The sequence below is a fragment of the Corythoichthys intestinalis genome, chromosome 22, assembly GCF_030265065.1.
Source record: "Corythoichthys intestinalis isolate RoL2023-P3 chromosome 22, ASM3026506v1, whole genome shotgun sequence".
In the NCBI taxonomy this organism is placed as follows: Eukaryota; Metazoa; Chordata; class Actinopteri; order Syngnathiformes; family Syngnathidae; genus Corythoichthys; species Corythoichthys intestinalis.
This window is the reverse complement of record NC_080416.1, coordinates 610,571-629,047: the sequence shown is the minus strand read 5'-3', so window position 1 is coordinate 629,047 and position 18,477 is coordinate 610,571. Positions and strand designations below refer to the sequence as shown.

General features: G+C 41.7%; 1 protein-coding gene across 2 annotated transcripts in view; it reads right to left on the bottom strand.

Moving 5' to 3' along the window:
* Window positions 1-18,477, bottom strand: part of gabbr1b (gamma-aminobutyric acid (GABA) B receptor, 1b) — a 147,381-nt gene that overhangs the window by 17,900 nt on the left and 111,004 nt on the right. For both annotated transcript variants that reach the window (XM_057827542.1, XM_057827543.1), the window contains 3 exons: window positions 10,974-11,124; window positions 5,526-5,658; window positions 1,559-1,675 (listed from right to left, as the gene is read on the bottom strand). In XM_057827542.1, the coding sequence (XP_057683525.1) occupies window positions 1,559-1,675; window positions 5,526-5,658; window positions 10,974-11,124 (401 nt within the window). The remainder of the gene's footprint in view (window positions 1-1,558; window positions 1,676-5,525; window positions 5,659-10,973; window positions 11,125-18,477) is intronic.

Here is an 18,477-nt window from a genome sequence, read left to right as displayed (position 1 = left end):
ACTAATAATAATTGAAATCAGCAATGGAGATAAAAACAAGAGGAATAGAAAGCAGGTAGATTGAAATATATAGACAGTTATAGATATGCAGTGCTAAACAAAAGCGTTTTTAGCCCTGATTTAAAAGAGCTAACAGTTTGAGCATACTTCAGACGTTCGGGTAACTTGTTCCAGAGGTGAGGAGCATAATAACTAAATGCTGCCTCACCCTGCTTGGTTCTTGTTCTTGGAACATGCAGAAGACCGGTTCCAGACGACCTTAGGGGTCTAGATGTCTCATAGGACTCTAACAAGTCAAGCATGTATTTTGGTCCAAGGCCATTAAGTGTTTTGTAGACGAGCAGTAGTATTTTATAGTCTATCCTTTGACTTACTGGAAGCCAGTGTAGCGATTTCAAAACTGGTGCAATGTGGTCCAGCTTCCTTGTATTTGTGAGGACTCTGGCTGCAGCATTCTGTACCAGCTGCAACTTCCTGACTGATTTTTTATCAAGACCTGTAAATATACCGTTGCAATAGTCCAATCTGCTGAAAATGAATGCATGCATAAGTTTTTCCATGTCTTGTCAAGACATTTCTTACCAGGTGTGTGTTTTATAGTGGGCAGGGCAGCTTTAAACCACTCATTTGTGATTGGGCACACACCTGACGTAAATTTTTTGGTAAAATTGGTTTCAATTGCTCTTTAAGTCGCAGAGGGTTCATTTACTTATTTTTACCCTGTCTGTCATTGTTTGCACGCTATCTATATTAAAATAGGAAAAACTATAAATGTTCGGGTGGTTTTAGTTAAAGCAGACCCTGTTTTTATATCTGTGTGATTTTGACAAAGATCAGATCACATTTGATGGGGATTTTATGCAGAAATGTGAGAAATTCCAAAAGGTTCAGATACTTTTTCATACCACTGTACATAACCATAATAGGACAAAAAACAACAACAACAACACAAAAACTACAAAATCTACAGAAATGAAACATTACCCGTCCAAAGAGCATGAGCGCCCTCTAGTGGAGAAAACACTGTGCCACAGTGCAAATAAAAAAGTAGAAGAGAGGTTGAAATCCGCGCTTGCGAGTCACGTTAATGGCAGCGCTCTATGTCAAATATATATATAATTTATTTTTTTTTACTGTTCTTTAAAGGCGCCACATGCTTGATCTTTCAACCGGAAGTTTCAACTGCTCTGATATCCCAGCAGACCATCTGCTTGGATATCTTATCAATAGTGAGAGCAATGCGAGACCTAGCGTATGTGGAAGTCGCGGGGAAGAAGCGGGCAATAGGGGAGACCTTTGCCGTCGGGACCAATCGGCTTGGCGGAATGACTAATAGATGCCGCATTACGCTCAAGGGCAAGTAGCGGGCCAATTGTAAAAGCGCGGGGTGACTAAATGTAAAAAGATTGGGGGGATACATCATCTCTGCTGTGGGAGCTCGCCCTTGAAGGAGATGATGATTAAATAAAGCCGGACCCCGCCGCTCGGCAGAGGAGCTCGGGCGAGATTTAACTCGGCGGAAAAATATCTACGGTAAATCCCGTCCTTTCACAATTACCTTCTTCTTATCCTTCTTCTCATCCTTCTTGGTGAAGACGGTGTGGACCCACCAGATCTTGGTAAACATGCTGCCGTACGCCAGGCTGAAACCCAGACCGAGCAGCCACAGTCGAAACTATGACACAAGAAACGTTGGAATCTGGGATTAATATACCAAACAAATGAAGCCAATTAGTTTCACTTGCCGTCATTAAGCCTCGACTTTCTAAAATGACCTTCAAATGAAATGAAAACTTCTCTCACTTGTTACTGCTTTCGCTGCAACGCAACGCAAGGGAAGACCTTCAATTAAGAACAAAATTAAGACGACAAAGGTAATTACCGCAACGTCTTAGATAGGAGGGCGGTTTTACAATTTCATTAATTAATTTGTTTCCCGCTCGGTCTCAGAGGAATCGCTGTAACACCTACAGCGGTCACTTCCGTGTCAATTAAAGGCTATCTATTTCTCGAAGGGTCTTAGGAGAGTTCTTCCCAATTCATCATACTGTACGGTACCGTACGTGGAATTTGCAGTAAATACAACCAAATGTTAAAGACCAGAAAAATCCTGAGCGATCATGTCAGACTTTATCTCGTGAGACTTCAGCTTAGTGAGCAACTTAAGGATTAACTCGTTAGGTATACTTAGCTGTTGCTTTATGCGTGTGTGTGTGTTTTGTGATAGCAGAGAGGAGGAATATAATTGAACTGTAAAGTTGATGAAGCACAACTGCTCAATACATTAATGTTAATTAAAAACAAAACAAAAAAAAAAACAAGAACTGAAAGTGAGCTTTGGGAAATTTTCAGGGGAACTGCTCATTTTTAATTGCCATCCGCCCTGCCAGGATGCGTTTCTGCAGTTTAGAGGGAGGGGTTTCAAGTGAAGCTAAGTAAGAATCGAACAGTATTACGATTAAACTTGCATACAGATTTTAAAAAACTATTTCCGAATACATGTAGTCCCTAGGCTACGAACAAGTTCCGTTCATACGCTGGCAACGTAACCCAAATTTCCACGTAAATCGGAATGAACTCTTCAAGTACCCCCAAATACCCCCTAAATCTCAAAATGACTATTGTAGGAATCGCACCAGCCGAACCGCCGGACCCACTTTTTAACTTGAACCACTTTTCGATTTATAGAATGTTTGATTTTAAATTCATATTCTATTCTTTGCACAAGTGACGCTGCTAAAATTAGGACAGCATTGCACTATTTCCATCATGTACATATTTCATTCTAAGTAAGCTATAATTATGCACTTATAGCTCTAGAGCATATATTTTCTATTCATTTATTTTATTTATCAAACACATATGTTTATAATGGAGTGCCACATCCAATTTCGTTGTTCACAATGTTCTGTTGTCGACAATGGCAATAATGACCTATTCTATTCTATTCTAATTTATTCTATTCTATTCAACAACCCGGGCCAGCGGGACCCAGACATCCTGGCCAAAAGGTCAAACTCCGCCCGTTCACCTTAGTCTTTATCCTTTGTACTGACTCCATTTTGAAAGCTTTAAAGAAGACTCACCGAAAACAAGTTGACAATTTATTCAGGTCGAAAGCGATCACACAACAAGGCGAAAGAGAAACAGACTCAGGCAGGTGGGCAAGGTCACCCAATCACACGTCAACAAACGGTTCCCGGGAAAAATGACAATGATTAAACATTCAGTCTTTTGAAGGCTCTCGCGGGCCGGGCCGGGCCGTGGGCAGGAAGAAGGGTGTGTTTGGGATTATTGTCTGTTTGTGGATTGGACAGGAGGATTCGGGAGTTATGTTAGCAACTATCGAATGCTCATTGACGCTGTAGTCACTTAAGCCTGAGTTATACTCCCGCGTTGCGGTGACGGCGTAGCGACTACGGCGTCATTTGACATTCGATAGTTCTGCGGTGAGGGAACGCGTTGCTCTGTAATTCACCGCCAAGCCACTAGAGGGATGTGACGTTATGTTTGTACGGTTTTGGGGCAGGCTTGTTTACTTCCGCTAGTCGGAGAAAAAATAAACAATGCAAGATGGAACTCTTGAAAGTAAATATTCTGCTCATCAACACTGAATAAATATTGAACATACAAATGTTGACGGGCAGGCGACGCAGAAGACGGTTTCGAGGCGGTCTGGCCGACTTTTGATGCCGCACAGAGACTCGGGTGGAGAGAGCTAGCTGTGGCGGCTAGCTTCAAACTGGCGTCGAGCACTGCGTTCAAGGTCTACAAAGCCCTCCAGCCTGTTTGCCGTGTCCTACAACCAGCCAGTGGGAAGCCATAGCAGATTTCTGGCGTCTAGGGAACTTCCCAAACTGCGTTGGGAGGCTTGATTTTAAGGTTATCATAAAAAGCACCGAGGTACTCTCAATCAGTGATGATGTATTGTGTGTGTGAACTGTCTGTTATTGAAAATTAAAGATCAAAACAACTCTTTTGACACCAGATCTGTGCTTTATTCTTCATATACTTGAAACATATGTACACAGTAAATGATGAAGTGCACCAACCAAAAATACGACATAAAGTGATAAAAAGTTGGCAGTTTTTGGCCGACTGTGTCACCGCTTCGTGTGGCCACTCGATTCCGACCACCCACGTCTCGGTGGTTCTTCCATTTATTTATTTTTTCGATCGCCGACCTTGCCATTTGGCAGTCACAATAATAATTTCTTGACTCTTCGATGATACTCCCGTCGGCTTGGTGCATTTTTGCGTGTAGAAAATAATGTTTGATTCTATTCTACAATGGCGGTGTTTTCGCCCGGAAACAACAGTCTGAGCGGACCAATCACAGTCCGTTTTCGCTACGTCTACGCGTCTACGCGACGCGAAGGTTACAAAAATCGAGAGGTGCGCGTCAGGCTACGGCGTAGGGTCGTAACTCGATTCTTCCTTGACGGCGTAGGTCTGACGCAGAAGTATAACTCGGCCTTTAGACGCAGGAGCATAACTCAGGCTTTAGTCTTAACCCTTTTGTACTGACTCCATTTTGAAAGGTTTAAAGAAGGCTCACCGAAAACAAGTTGACAATTTATTCAGGTTGGCAGCAATCAAACAACAAGGCAAAACAGACTCAGGCGGGGAGGCAAGGTCACCCTATCACATGTCAACCAAAGGTTCCCGAGAAAAATGACAACGCTTAGTTAAACATTCAGTCTTTTGAAGGCTCTCACGGGGCAGGCCGAGGGCAGGAAGAAGGGTGTGTTTGGCATTATTGTCTGTTTGTGGATTGGACAGGAGGATTCGGGAGTTATTGTCAGGGCAACGAAGGTTGTGGATTTTGCCACCTCAGCATCAAAGGGGCTCTTGGAGTCTTATCAGTCATGTTATCAGTTGGATATTGGGCGTTCTCCGGTGTTCCTTGTGTTGGGACAGGGCGTCCCGCCATTTGTTCTGGACTGGCTGGGAGAACTGATTGCGAGAGATGATGGTGCAGACGTGGGCTTGTCAGCGCCAATCTTGCTCAGTCAGTTGCATGACGCACACGTTGAGCTTCCGTGATTAGGTGTCATGTATCTCCTATGCCCTATATTCTGCTTCTTTTCCTTAAACCATAGTGTAAGTGCTATTTATTTTATATTGGGTGTGTTAGAGTAAGACAAACTGTAAATAAAAGAAACGATACTATTCCCTGATTGATTTTATTAAGTTTGTTAGAATAATGCATATAGTTACAGTAGATGGTGCCTACGAGAAAAAGTACTATCTCCTTCAGGACCAAACGGTGTACGAGACACGAGCGACGTAAAGTCGAAACGTCGTAGGTCGAGGACTCCCCGTACCGTTACCCAACGTGTGAGCTTGCCGAACACGGCCTGATGATAACAAAGGTAGGATTCAGGAATTCCCTCACAGCCCTTTTCGGACCCAAAGCCACTGTTAAAACCTTCTAAATAAAGCCCTGTTTCCATGGCAACTGTGCCAATGCTGTGCATTAGCTGGGGAAAGAAATTCAGTGTTTGAGAGAAGTTAAAGTGTACCTGGCAGACGACAGGGAAATGCTTCCTGCGGACATGAAGGCCGTCGATACCCAGAGGGAAAATGGCAGCTAAAGCCATCACGCAGCCCACTGCGGTCATGTTGTTAAGGTATGGCTGCGAGTTCTGAATGTACCTGCGGCCAAAACAAAAAACACACACATCCAGGGCATTGAGTCATCGTTTACATAAGCAGACACCATCCATTCAGTCAATATCCCTGCCATCTTGAAGCTTTCACTAATAAGTACTGGCACACAGACACACACACACACACACACACACACAAAGAAAGCTCCTCACTGTCATTGGCCTACTGAGGCACCTGTGACGCACTCTTTTATTATTAACTGTTGTTCCATTTCCAATCATCACAGAGACCCCCAGATACCATGCAAATAAAGCCTAGGAGCTGCCATCCAAATGATATGATCCTGTTTTTTTTTTTTAGCCTTCTTGTTCTTTATTGTCTGACTGACGCGACTTTCATTAGAAGAATCAAAGCAGATTGTGTTTTTTTGTTGGTAAAAGATAATCAAAACAGGATGTTGCAGTGATTGCAAATGCAATGGCACTACAATCATGTCACATTTATTGAATAACACATCTTTGAAACTTATTTACTTTGCTGCACACCAATGCCATCAAAAACGTTCACTATCTTGGAACCGATAAGTCATTCTTAGAGTTGGCCTGAGAAAAATGACAACGCTTAGTTAAACATTCAGTCTTTTGAAGGCTCTCGCGGGGCGGGCCGTGGGCATGAAGAAGGGTGTGTTTGGTATTATTGGACAGGAGGATTCGGGAGTTACTGTTGTCAGGGCAATGAAGGTTGTGGATTTTGCCACCTCAGCGTCAAAGGGGCTCTAGGAGTCTTATCAGTTGTGTTATCAGTTGGATATCCGGCGTTCTCCGGTGTTCCTTGTGTTGGAACAGGGCGTCCCGCCATTTGTTCTGGACTGTCCGGGAGAAGTGATTGCGAGAGTTGGTGGTGCAGACGTGGGTTTGTCAACGTCAATCTTGCTCATTCAATTGCATGACGCACACATTGGGCTTCCGTGATTAGAGGGTGTCATGTATCTTTTATGCCCTATATTCTGCTTGTTTTCCTTAAACTATGGTGTAAATGCTATTTAATTTGTATTGGCTGTGTTAGAGTAATACAAACAGTCAAACAGTAAAGCCGAGAAACGATACTATTCCCCGATTGATTATATTACGTGTGTTAGAGTAATACAAACAGTCGATCGGTAAATGCGAGAAAAGATACTTTTTCTTTCTAGTGACACAATAGTTATATACAGTGCCTTGCAAAAGTATTCGGCCCCCTTGAATCTTGCAACCTTTCGCCACAGTTCAGGCTTCAAACATAAAGATATGAAATGTAATTTTTTTGTCAAGTATCAACAACAAGTGGGACACAATCGTGAAGTGGAACAACATTTATTGGATAATTTAAACTTTTTTAACAAATAAAAAACTGAAAAGTGGGGCGTGCAATATTATTCGGCCCCTTTACTTTCAGTGCAGCAAACTCACTCCAGAAGTTCAGTGAGGATCTCTGAATGATCCAATGTTGTCCTAAATGACCGATGATGATAAATAGAATCCACCTGTGTGTAATCAAGTCTCCGTATAAATGCACATGCTCTGTGATAGTCTCAGGGTTCTGTTTAAAGTGCAGAGAGCATTATGAAAACCAAGGAACACACCAGGCAGGTCCGAGATACTTTTGTGGAGAAGTTTAAAGCCGGATTTGGATACAAAAAGATTTCCCAAGCTTTAAACATCTCAAGGAGCACTGTGCAAGCCATCATATTGAAATGGAAGGAGCATCAGACCACTGCAAATCTACCAAGACCCGCCCGTCCTTCCAAACTTTCTTCTCAAACAAGGAGAAAACTGATCAGAGATGCAGCCAAGAGGCCCATGATCACTCTGGATGAACCGCAGAGATCTACAGCTGAGGTGGGAGAGTCTGTCCATAGGACAACAATCAGTCGTACACTGCACAAATCTGGCCTTTATGGAAGAGTGGCAAGAAGAAAGCCATTTCTCAAAGATATCCATAAAAAGTCTGGTTTAAAGTTTGCCACAAGCCACCTGGGAGACACACCAAACATGTGGAAGAAGGTGCTCTGGTCAGATGAAACCAAAATTGGACTTTTTGGCCACAATGCAAAACGATACGTTTGGCGTAAAAGCAACACAGCTCATCACCCTGAACACACCATCCCCACTGTCAAACATGGTGGTGGCAGCATCATGGTTTGGGCCTGCTTTTCTTCAGCAGGGACAGGGAAGATGGTTCAAATTGACGGGAAGATGGATGCAGCCAAATACAGGAACATTCTGGAAGAAAACCTGTCGGTATCTGCATAAGACCTGAGACTGGGACGGAGATTTATCTTCCAACAGGACAATGATCCAAAACATAAAGCCAAATCTACAATGGAATGGTTCAAAAATAAACGTATCCAGGTGTTAGAATGGCCAAGTCAAAGTCCAGACCTGAATCCAATGGAGAATCTGTGGAAAGAGCTGAAGACTGCTGTTCACAAACACTCTCCATCCAACCTCACTGAGCTCGAGCTGTTTTGCAAGGAAGAATGGGCAAGAATGTCAGTCTCTCGATGTGCAAAACTGATAGAAACATACCCCACGCGACTTGCAGCTGTAATTGGAGCAAAAGGTGGCGCTACAAAGTATTAACGCAAGGGGGCCGAATAATATTGCACGCCCCACTTTTCAGTTTTTTATTTGTTAAAAAAGTTGAAATTATCCAATAAATTTTGTTCCACTTCACGATTGTGTCCCACTTGTTGTTGATTCTTGACAAAAAATGAAAATTTTATATCTTTATGTTTGAAGCCTGAAATGTGGCGAAAGGTTGCAAGGTTCAAGGGGGCCGAATACTTTTGCAAGGCACTGTATGATGAGTTTAAAAGTTTTCATTTTTTGTACAATAAGTGATTAGGGACTTTCCCTCCAAGCATCTTAAATCGGAGATATCTGGAGGTCACTCAAAGCACAACTGCTGTGGCTGAAGGCATGTGCATTCATTTATAACTCGACATGCATACTGGTGCAAAACTAAGACTGTTTACTGTTATGAATTGAAATGCTTTTATCAGCCGATAAATATCGGACAACTTTATTAATGAGTTGAGAAAAGTAATTGCTGACCACTTGCAAATTTGTTCGTTTATGTTTGAATCTCTCTTATACTGAATAATATTCTCTCAGTTGTACATGTTTTTATACAAGCAATCGTGCACTTTTCAGAAGAAGGCATTTTAGTATTCCCAACCAGCAGCTACACAGGCATCTCATTTGCGCAACCAATTTCAGAGCAACAAAATCATTCTTTTTCCCTCCATTTGTCATCATGTTTAATGTAAATATAAAAAAAAAAAAGACAGACTCCCATTTTAGCTTATTTCTTTCGCGGCATTGCAAACCCTGTTGGGAAATATCGGTCCCCTAATTCTACACTATGTTCATGCCAGAGACCGTGCAAGTGGCTCAGAGTGGCTGTTTAAAGCTTTGTTCACTTAAAAGAGCTGCCTGGTAGAAGTTGAAAATGACACCCCGAGGGGGAGAGAGTGTCAGCCAAAAAGCCAATAAAGGAACTAAAACAAAAAAAGGAGCCCGAGATCAACGATTGGGACGAGATCCCTTTCAAGCAAAATTAAAAATAGACAATATGGAAACCTTGAAATAAATGATGTCCATCAAATATTCAGTGCTTTTGATTAAATGGCCATGAGCAGGGGTGGGTCATAACGTGTTAAATTTACTCCGTTACATTTACTCAAGTAACTTTTTGAGAAAAATCGGTGTCGTTTTACCATGCCATGCGTTTTACTTTTGAGTACATTCATTAAGGGGAACACTAGAGTCCCTAGATTGTTTACTTTTTTTTACATATTAGATTTGACTTGATTTTTGCCCACAGTGGCGCTACCAGTTTCACCGATGAGACGTCGCCACAATAGTCCCATCCGCGACTCTGTGATACCAATCAGATGACCACATACCTAAAAAAACATACATTAACTTACATGACCACACACAAGCTTGCCGTCGGAAGTCCTATGATCACCCTGGCCCATTCAAATATGTGGAGTCTTTAAAACGCCATAAAAAATGTAACTATTTGACACAGATCGCTGCCGTCAACAGGACGCGCCAGCACGGATTTCAACCGCTCTCCTAGTTTTTAGTTGGCACCAATAGACCACAGATGATGGTTTTAATTTCATGGCAGTAAATTTTTTCTCCACTAGACGGCACTCGTGCTCTTTGGACAGGTGACGTTACACTCCTGTAGATTGTTGAAGTCGGAATTTGATTATTTTTGTTGATTTTTTTGGCCTAATATGTTCATGAAATAGGTTATCACTGGAAGTCCAGGGTTTTTTTGGCTATAAAGAAAGACCAGAAAGGCGTCAAGTGACTCCGATGCAAAACGGACTACTTGGTTTTATCAAACAATAGACCACTCAAACAAGCAATCCAGCAAACTACACACTCCTGTGTAGTCGCTGAGTAGGTGTGAAGGTGGGTTTCACTCTGGATAGCTGTAATTAGCATCTTGAATATTTGCAAATCCAAGGCTCCCTTGGCCCTGTTTAAACCCGGAGATGGCCAGTCGCCCTGTTCTACAATATGATTGACATGGCATCACTGAATGCATATGTGTTGTATCAGGCATACACTGGAAGGCAAGAGAGACGGGTGGACTTCTTGGTGGGTCTTAAAAAGGAATTGGCTCACTATTATGTGGGCGCAAAGAAGGCGCAGAAGGAAAAATTGCTTCTGCTACAACCTCCAACACTGAGCACCGGGAAAAGGGCGAAGTGTCATACGTCACCACATAAAAAGTGTTTTACTTTTTATTACACTGTCCCTTGTACAGTAGGCAAACTAGCTTTTGGAATATGCAAAAATGTTGTCCGCCCGATTGCCTGCCTGAGCGGTCCACTGTCCGACAAAGCCAAGGAAGCCCTGCCCTGCAAACACTCAAAATGCTAATTGGAGCAATCGAACCCTGCGGTTTTACGAGTGTGAATGGGAACGACTAATGAGGATCTCAATGCTCAGAAAATATATGCTATTTAGGGCCAAATGACCCTTCTCTTGATACAAAAGGGATTTGTATCAACTGATCCACCCTTGGTAGTTATAGTTATAGTACAGTATAATATTAACAGTTCATATAGCTGACGCCGAGGGTAAAAAAAAAAAAAAAAAAAAAACTACATTTAAAAAAAAAAAAAAAAAAAAATCTTTTCACCGAGTACTTTTATTGCTTGTACTTGAGTGTATTTTTTGGATGACTGCTTTTACTTGAGTAATATTATTTTGAAGCAACAGTCCTCTTACTCGAGTAAAATCTTTGGCTACTCTAACCACCTCTGATCAAAAGTACAAGGTGAACTCATGTACCTGACACTGCTGTTGTAGATATTGAAAGTAAGGCAGATAATGCCCAGTAAGATTCCCAAACCGGAGAACACAGACATGGACACGAATAGCTTCTGAGACAGGTAGCGGAACTCTTCAATGACCATTGTCTGGTCTGCAGGGGGTCCAGAGCCTATAAAGGAAAAGACAAGGACAATGAGAATATAGCGGTAGTTTTGGAAATGATTATTGCAGTAAATCAGACACTGCTAGTTCAGTTATTACGAAAAACAACATTTAATTTTGGTCCAACAGTTATTTTAAAGGAGCAATATGTAAGGGGGAGAAAAAGATTTTAATGAATCACTTCAATCACACAGCCGTTATCCCAGAATGCTTTTAGTTTACAACACTATTTCACCCAGTGTCTCCATGGCTTTCTCATTCAAGCGCATCTTTCAGTGTTTATCTTTGTCAGGGAAGAGATAAATGCCACCATAGCCCAACCCTACCTCGAGGCGTTTGACTTCTGAGTGACTTCAGCAAGACACAAAGCAACTTTACTCTTTTATTTCCTTCAACTTGGAATTCATTTCAGACTTAGTAGGCAAACTTGAACCTGCCAGTAAAGCTTCTTGGATTTATGTACTGCGGATTATGAGAACGTTTCCATCTGAAGATCAGGGCTTGTAAAAGCTATGAAGACAATATTTGTTCCTCGTGTAACAAGAGATCCCAATGTTGTCTACTGTACGTGCCGCTTTAAGTACAGGCAAAAACACTTGTAGTACTAGCATACATACTTGTAGTACAAGTACACGCAAGTACATGTCAAAAGTATTGGCACCCCTGCAATTGTGTCAGATGATGCTCAATTTCTCCCACAAAATGATTGCAATTACAAATGCTTCATTTATTTTGCTTGCAATGAAAAAACACAAAAGAGAATGAGAAAAAAATGAGATCATTATCATTTTACACAAAACTCCAAAAATGAGCCGGACAAAAGTACTGGCACCCTCAACATAATACTTGGTAGCACAAACTTTAGACAAAATAACTGCGAACAACCGTTTCCGGTATCCATCAATGAGTTTCTTCCAATGCTCTGCTGGAATTTTAGACCATTCTTCTTCCGCCAACTGCTCCAGGTCTCTGAGATTTGAAGGGTGCCATTTTCAGATCTCTCCACAGGTGTCCTATGGGATTCAGGGATGGCCACTTTAGAAGTCTCCAGTGTTTTCGCTCAAACCATTTTCTAGTGCTTTTTAAAGTGTGTTTTGGGTCATTGTCCTGCTTGAAAACCCATGGCCTCGGAGGGAGACCCAGCTTTCTCACACTGGGCCCTACACTGCCAAGCAGTCCAGTGCCAGAGTTAGCAAAGCAACCCCAAAACATCAGGGAACCTCCGCCATGCTTGACTGTGGGAACCATGTTCATTTTTCTTGAAGGCCTCGATTTTTTCCCTCTGTAAACTCTATGTTGATGCCTTTTCCCAAAAAGCTCTACATTTGTCTCATCTGACCAAAGAACATTCTTCCAAAACGGTTTTGGCTTTTTCAGGTAAGTCCAGGCTGGCTTTTTTAGGTCTCTGGGTCAGAAGTGGCGTCTTCCTGGGTATCCTACCATAGAGTCCCTTTTCAATCAGACGCCAATGGATAGTACGGGTTGACACTGTCGTACCCTCGGACTGCGGGACAGCTTGAACTTGTTTGGATGTTAGTCGAGGTTCTTTATCCACCATCTGCACAATCTTTCGTTGAAATCTCTTGTCAATTTTTCTTTTCCGTCCACATCTAAGGAGGTTAGCCACAGTGCCATGGGCTTTACACTCATTGATGACACAGCGCACGGTAGACACAGGAACATTCAGGTCTTTGGAGATGGACTTCTAGAGTTGAGATTGCCCATGCTTCTTCATAATTTTGCTTCTCAAGTCCTCAGAGAGTTCTTGGGTCTTCTTTCTTTTTTCCATGCTCAATGTGGTACACACAAGGAAACAGGACAGAGGTTGGGTCCACTTTAATCCCTTTTTACTGGCTAAAAGTGTGATGTAGTTATTGCCACCAACTGTGATGTGCCACAGGTAAGTAAAAGGTGCTGTTCATTACACAAATTAGCATCACATGATTTTTCAAAGTGTGCCAATACTTTTGTCCTACCCATTTTTTGAGTTTTGTGTTAAATGATATTGATTGTCCCCCCCCCCATTCTCTTCTGTGTTTTTTCATTGCAAGCAAAATAAATGAAGGTATTAGTACCAAAGCATTTGTAATCGCAATCATTTTTTGGGAGAAATTGAGCATTATCTGACAGAAATGCAGGGGTGCCAATACTTTTGGCCAGCGGTGAACTTGTAGTTTAAGTATCAGCTTCTAAAATGGGAAACTCTCAGCTTAACCGTATTTCCTGAAACAAAATGTTTCTTTAATGTCTGTTGAAATTCTTCGGGCCATTTCATGAATAGTTGGAAGTGCAAATATTAAATATTGTTCCTTTAAAAATTTGGTCCCAAGCCAGTACTGTAGACGCTTTACCTGTACATGTGCGTGGGCAGTTAAGAAACGGAAACGTGTTTATGTCAGTGCGTATACATAACCAGGTGTCCTGTGGGAAGATGTGTTCATCAACAGTAAAACCTCTCCTTGCCCTTGATGGTGTGATCGAGATGTATGTTACCATGGCGACGAGACCCGTAATGGTTACCAAGGCGATATGCGAGTGAGGCATTGATGCGGCAGTGTTTGCCAAGGAGAGTAGACAAGAGATTGTGAGCAAATACAGTGAGGTGAGACAGAGGAAGGGTCAGGATATGAGAAGGGTTAGACAGACATGAACAAAATTAGAAAGAACATGACACTAGAAGAGACCATGTTTTCTGAAGCTACACAACTTTTTATGCTTATCACTGCAATGGAATGAAATTTCTGTACCGCTCAGTAAGACTTGTGCACCTGTATCCAAGTTTAAAAAGTGCCTTCTCTCAACTGTGGTTTAGCTGATTCACAGATAAAGATCATCCAGTACATCCATTCTCCAGTGTTTTTTAGATAGCTAGTGTGTCTTCAGGCCGTAACCTGATGGAGAATCTACAGAATGAGAGCAAGATTTCTGAAACTTGGTGTCGCTGACATAGCACAAGCACGCCATTGATTTTTTTTTGTTTTGTTTTTTTAACGCTGTGCCAGATGTAGCAAAATAGGCCAAAAAACAACCACGTGTACTGTTCTTTTCATTGACTAAATCATTTTTTTTCTTTTTTTAATTGACAGGTACCAACAATTTTGCTCATGGAAGGAGAAATCGGAATCATAACAGGCACCAATGTACTGACTAAATACACGATAATTATTAAAGGTGCTATGAAATGCAACAAGTGACTTTAAAACGCTCGCAGACAAGACACTGGACACAAATCTATCCCCAAAAGTCACAGAAATGGCTACACTAAATGAGTTACACTAAATGTAACTTGTAGCGTTCGCATTAGTGTACCGTTACCTTTCGTGAGCCTTCTCTTAAACGGTTGTGTTGTTTTTGTTTGTTGGTATCGCCTATAACAGAGGTCACGGAACCGCGGACCGGATCTCAAGCTGTCCGGACTAATACACGTTGCAACAACAAAAATCATTTTTTTCTGCGGGTTTGAAGAGCGGAGGTGGGCAACAAACAAAAGCCTTAGCGGTGACGCACGTGAGCCAGCCAATGGGAGTGAAGCATTTGAGTTATTTTTAGAACAGTATGTCTCGCACTCGCTTTCCAGACTCCGCGGAGTGACAGCCAAAAACTGAGCCGAATGAAGTTGGAGGAAGAGGCGAAAAGGTACGGCAAATGGCGTGCTCAAAACTATGCAAGATTGATGCAGAAAAACGTGTGTTTAAGGAGGAGTAGACCAACACATTTTTGTTCATTTTACCTGGCGGCAGCACAAGACTGCTCAGCCTCATCGGCTACATCGGCGAAACATCCTATAACACCCAAAGTACTACCGTGGGCGCTAAACTTGTTTTGTCTGGATGCATACAGGCAGAACGTACTAAAAATGCCTTAAGAAAATACTTAAATGCAGTTATACCAAATAAGGACGGTTTAAGTACGCTACGTGACTAATGTGGTCAACTGCTTCAAAGCTAACACAAAAAACCACAATGGTTAAAAGTATGAGAGGGTAATACATGCAAAAAGTATTTTTGAGGCAATGAAAAGGTTCTAAAAAACTAAATAAAAACAAAAATAGTGAGTACTCGCCGCTTCTGACCGATGTGCGCATGCGTGTGGATGCTTGCGCAAGCGCGCTGAGCGTTGTGTATACGTTTCGCCGCGTAGTAAGGAATGGCCGAACAACGGTAGCCCTTGTATAAAGCAGCAATTTGAAAAGGCACTATGAGACGAAGCACGCAGCTTTTTCGCAAAGTTTCCCCATGAACTCTGCCATCCGTTCTCAAAAAATAGCGGAATTAAGGCCTCAATATGATCGCTTTACTATTTATTACTAATTAATTATTATGAAATATTATTTATTACTTACTATAAATGTATTTTTTATATTTTATTTACATTTTTGAATGTTGTAATTATCAGCATGGCCACGTAAAGATACGTTTGTATTTTTTGAAAAAAAGAAGCATTAAAAATATATCCGGACCTGAGATTGTTATAATTTTTCAATTTTGGACCCAGAGGATTTTTAATTCATGACCCCTGGCCTATGATTTACAGTAGTCGTGATCTGTGCTACCGGTTGCAAATAAAAGCAATGCAAAACACAGGAAGTTTGAGTTGTCCTTGTCGACGCTAAAACAAGTGCCTGTCTGTCGATGTTCATTTAAATAAAAAAAAAATATATATATATATTTATTTATTTATTCTTGGAGTAAAAACTAAAGGAATCTGACCTTTTAACCAGATTGCCGGAACCACGCCAGCCGAACCGCCAGACCCACGCTGGCGCAGCTCCAACGACCCGGGCCGGAGAGGTCACGACAACCTGGCCAAAAGGCCAAACTCCGCGCGTTCACCATAGTCTTAACCCTTAATAGTCTTAATTTATTCAGGTCGACAGCGATCCAACGGCAAGGCGAAACAGACTCAGGCGAGGAGGCTGACTCGTTCCAAGGTCAGCATATCACAAGTCAACAAAAGGTTCCCGAGAAAAATGACAACCATTAGTTAAACATTGTCTTTTTGAAGGCTCTCGCGGGGTGGGCTGTGGGCAAAAGAAGGGTATGCTTGTGCGTTGTATAGGATTATTATCTGTTTGTGGATTGGACAGGAGAATTTGGGAGTTGCTGTTGTCAGGGCAACGAGGGTTGTGGATTATGCCACCTCAGCACAACGTGAGTACTGAGAGTTCCCTTCTCGGTCGCAGGTTCCTCCTTATCGTATGTTGCTTGTCAAGACAAGATGTCCCGCCATCTGTTCTGGACTGTCCGGAAGAACTGATTGCGTGAGTTGGTGGTGCAGACGTGGGCTTGTAGATTTTTTGCCTCATCAGCGTCAATCTTGCTTAGTCAGTAGCATGACGCACGCGTTGGTTTTCCGTGATAAGAAGGCGTCATGTAACTCTTCTGCCATATGTCAAATATATTCGGCTTGTTTTCCTTAAACTATGATATACTGTAAGCGCTATTTATTTTACATTGGGAGTGCTAGAGTAATGCAAAAAGTCAAACAGTCAATACGAGAAAAGATACTATTCCCTGATTGATTATACAAACAGTCGATCGGTAAATACGAGAAAAGATACGATTCCCTTCAAGCTTTTTATAGAAAAAAACTAGTCAAAGGCGAACACTATTTTGAAATGATTAAAATAAAACTAATAGGTATTTTGTCCAAAAGAAGAGGACGAAAATGAAAAGGGCTGCCAAAAAAAGACACTGATGTTGTTGACCTTCCGTCCAGATGGCACATCCGGACGGGCTGGAGCCTGCATGAACACACAGTAAATGACGGTCGACATAGACATTTTTAGAGGTCGGCGCATCCTCTGGCTTCCCTCAGGTTTATCACAGCAAAGGGAAAGGCTGCTTGGCTGACCGTGCTCCATTGGTGGCTGGCTCGGTCGGTCGGTCAGTTACAAAAATGTGGTTCTGGCACCCAGCCCGTAATGCAGGCATAGCCAAAGTCTGGCCCTCAGGCCATATGTACAGCCGGCCGCTTACATTTTAATGGCCAGCACTATATTCTAAAAATAACGCCGCTGTCATTGAAATGACTTATTTGATCTCGCCAATGGAATAACGGAGTCATGTGGTTATTGTTGCCATGTCTCATAGGTGAAACTGGTAGAGCCACTGTGCAGGAAAAACAAACTCAAATCTAATATGTGGAACGAAAAGGGAACATTTTAAAACTCAACAATTCTTCTAGTATATACAAAAATAATACAACTGTAGCACATAGCCATTTGTAACTCAGTATTTTGAATGGTTTGGCACACACAAAAAATGTTGTCTTTGTGGTGGTTTAGTCCAATATACCATAATTTTTGCACTATAAGGCACACCTGACTAAGCCGCTACCCACCAAATTTGACACGAAAACAGCATTTCTTCATAAATAAGCCGTACTGGACTAAAAGCCGCAGCTGTCCTCACTGTATTATGGGACATTTATACTCAAATATATTAACCGTTAACACTTTATTTGACAGCGGCATCATACAACTGTCATAAGACCAAATCAACCACCAGGAAGCGTTGAACCAATTGGTTTCAAAATTTCATTGCTTCAAGAAGCTTCACTATCAACACTCTTGTTGTCCAACATGCCTCCTAGCATGCATTGCAGCCAGTGCTACAGATGGATATAACAATCAAAATTCATGTTCTGTGCTAATGATTGATTTCTTCAGTTACTGTTCCATTTGTTTCATTAACTGCTAATTATGGTATTTGGTAACACTTTATTTGACAGTGGCACCATAAGACTGTCATTAGACAATCATAAATATGACATGACACTCTTATGAGCAATAATGAATGCTTATAACAGATGTCATTTAGTGTTATCTGGCAAATGATCTCACTTTTGAAAGGTTGTAAAAGATCCAAGCTGGACAAAAATGGAGTTAGTGACATCATTTTCCGGATGACACTTAATGACATAAGCATTCCGTAATGCCCATTATAATGTCATATACTAATTATGACGGTCTTATGACACCGCTGTCAAATAAAGTGTTACCTATTAATTCAAATAAATCAACAAATAAGCCGCACTGACTACAAGCCGCAGGATTCAAAAGTAGCTGTTTATAGTCCGATTACGGTACTGCGATTGGCTGGCAAGTTACCAATCCAGGGTGTACCTTGCTAACTGCCCGTAGTTAGCTGGGATAGGCTCCAGCACCTCCGCGACCCTTGTGAGGATAAAATGCATGAAAAATGAATGAATGGATAGTTTAATATACTCCAGATGATCATGAAAGCTAACACAATTGTTGAAGATTAAAACAATTCATGGTATTAGTGAGCAAAAAAAGTCATTTCAAGCACAGCGTCTATCTTATATCAGAATATATGAATTCCCTTTCTCAAACTAT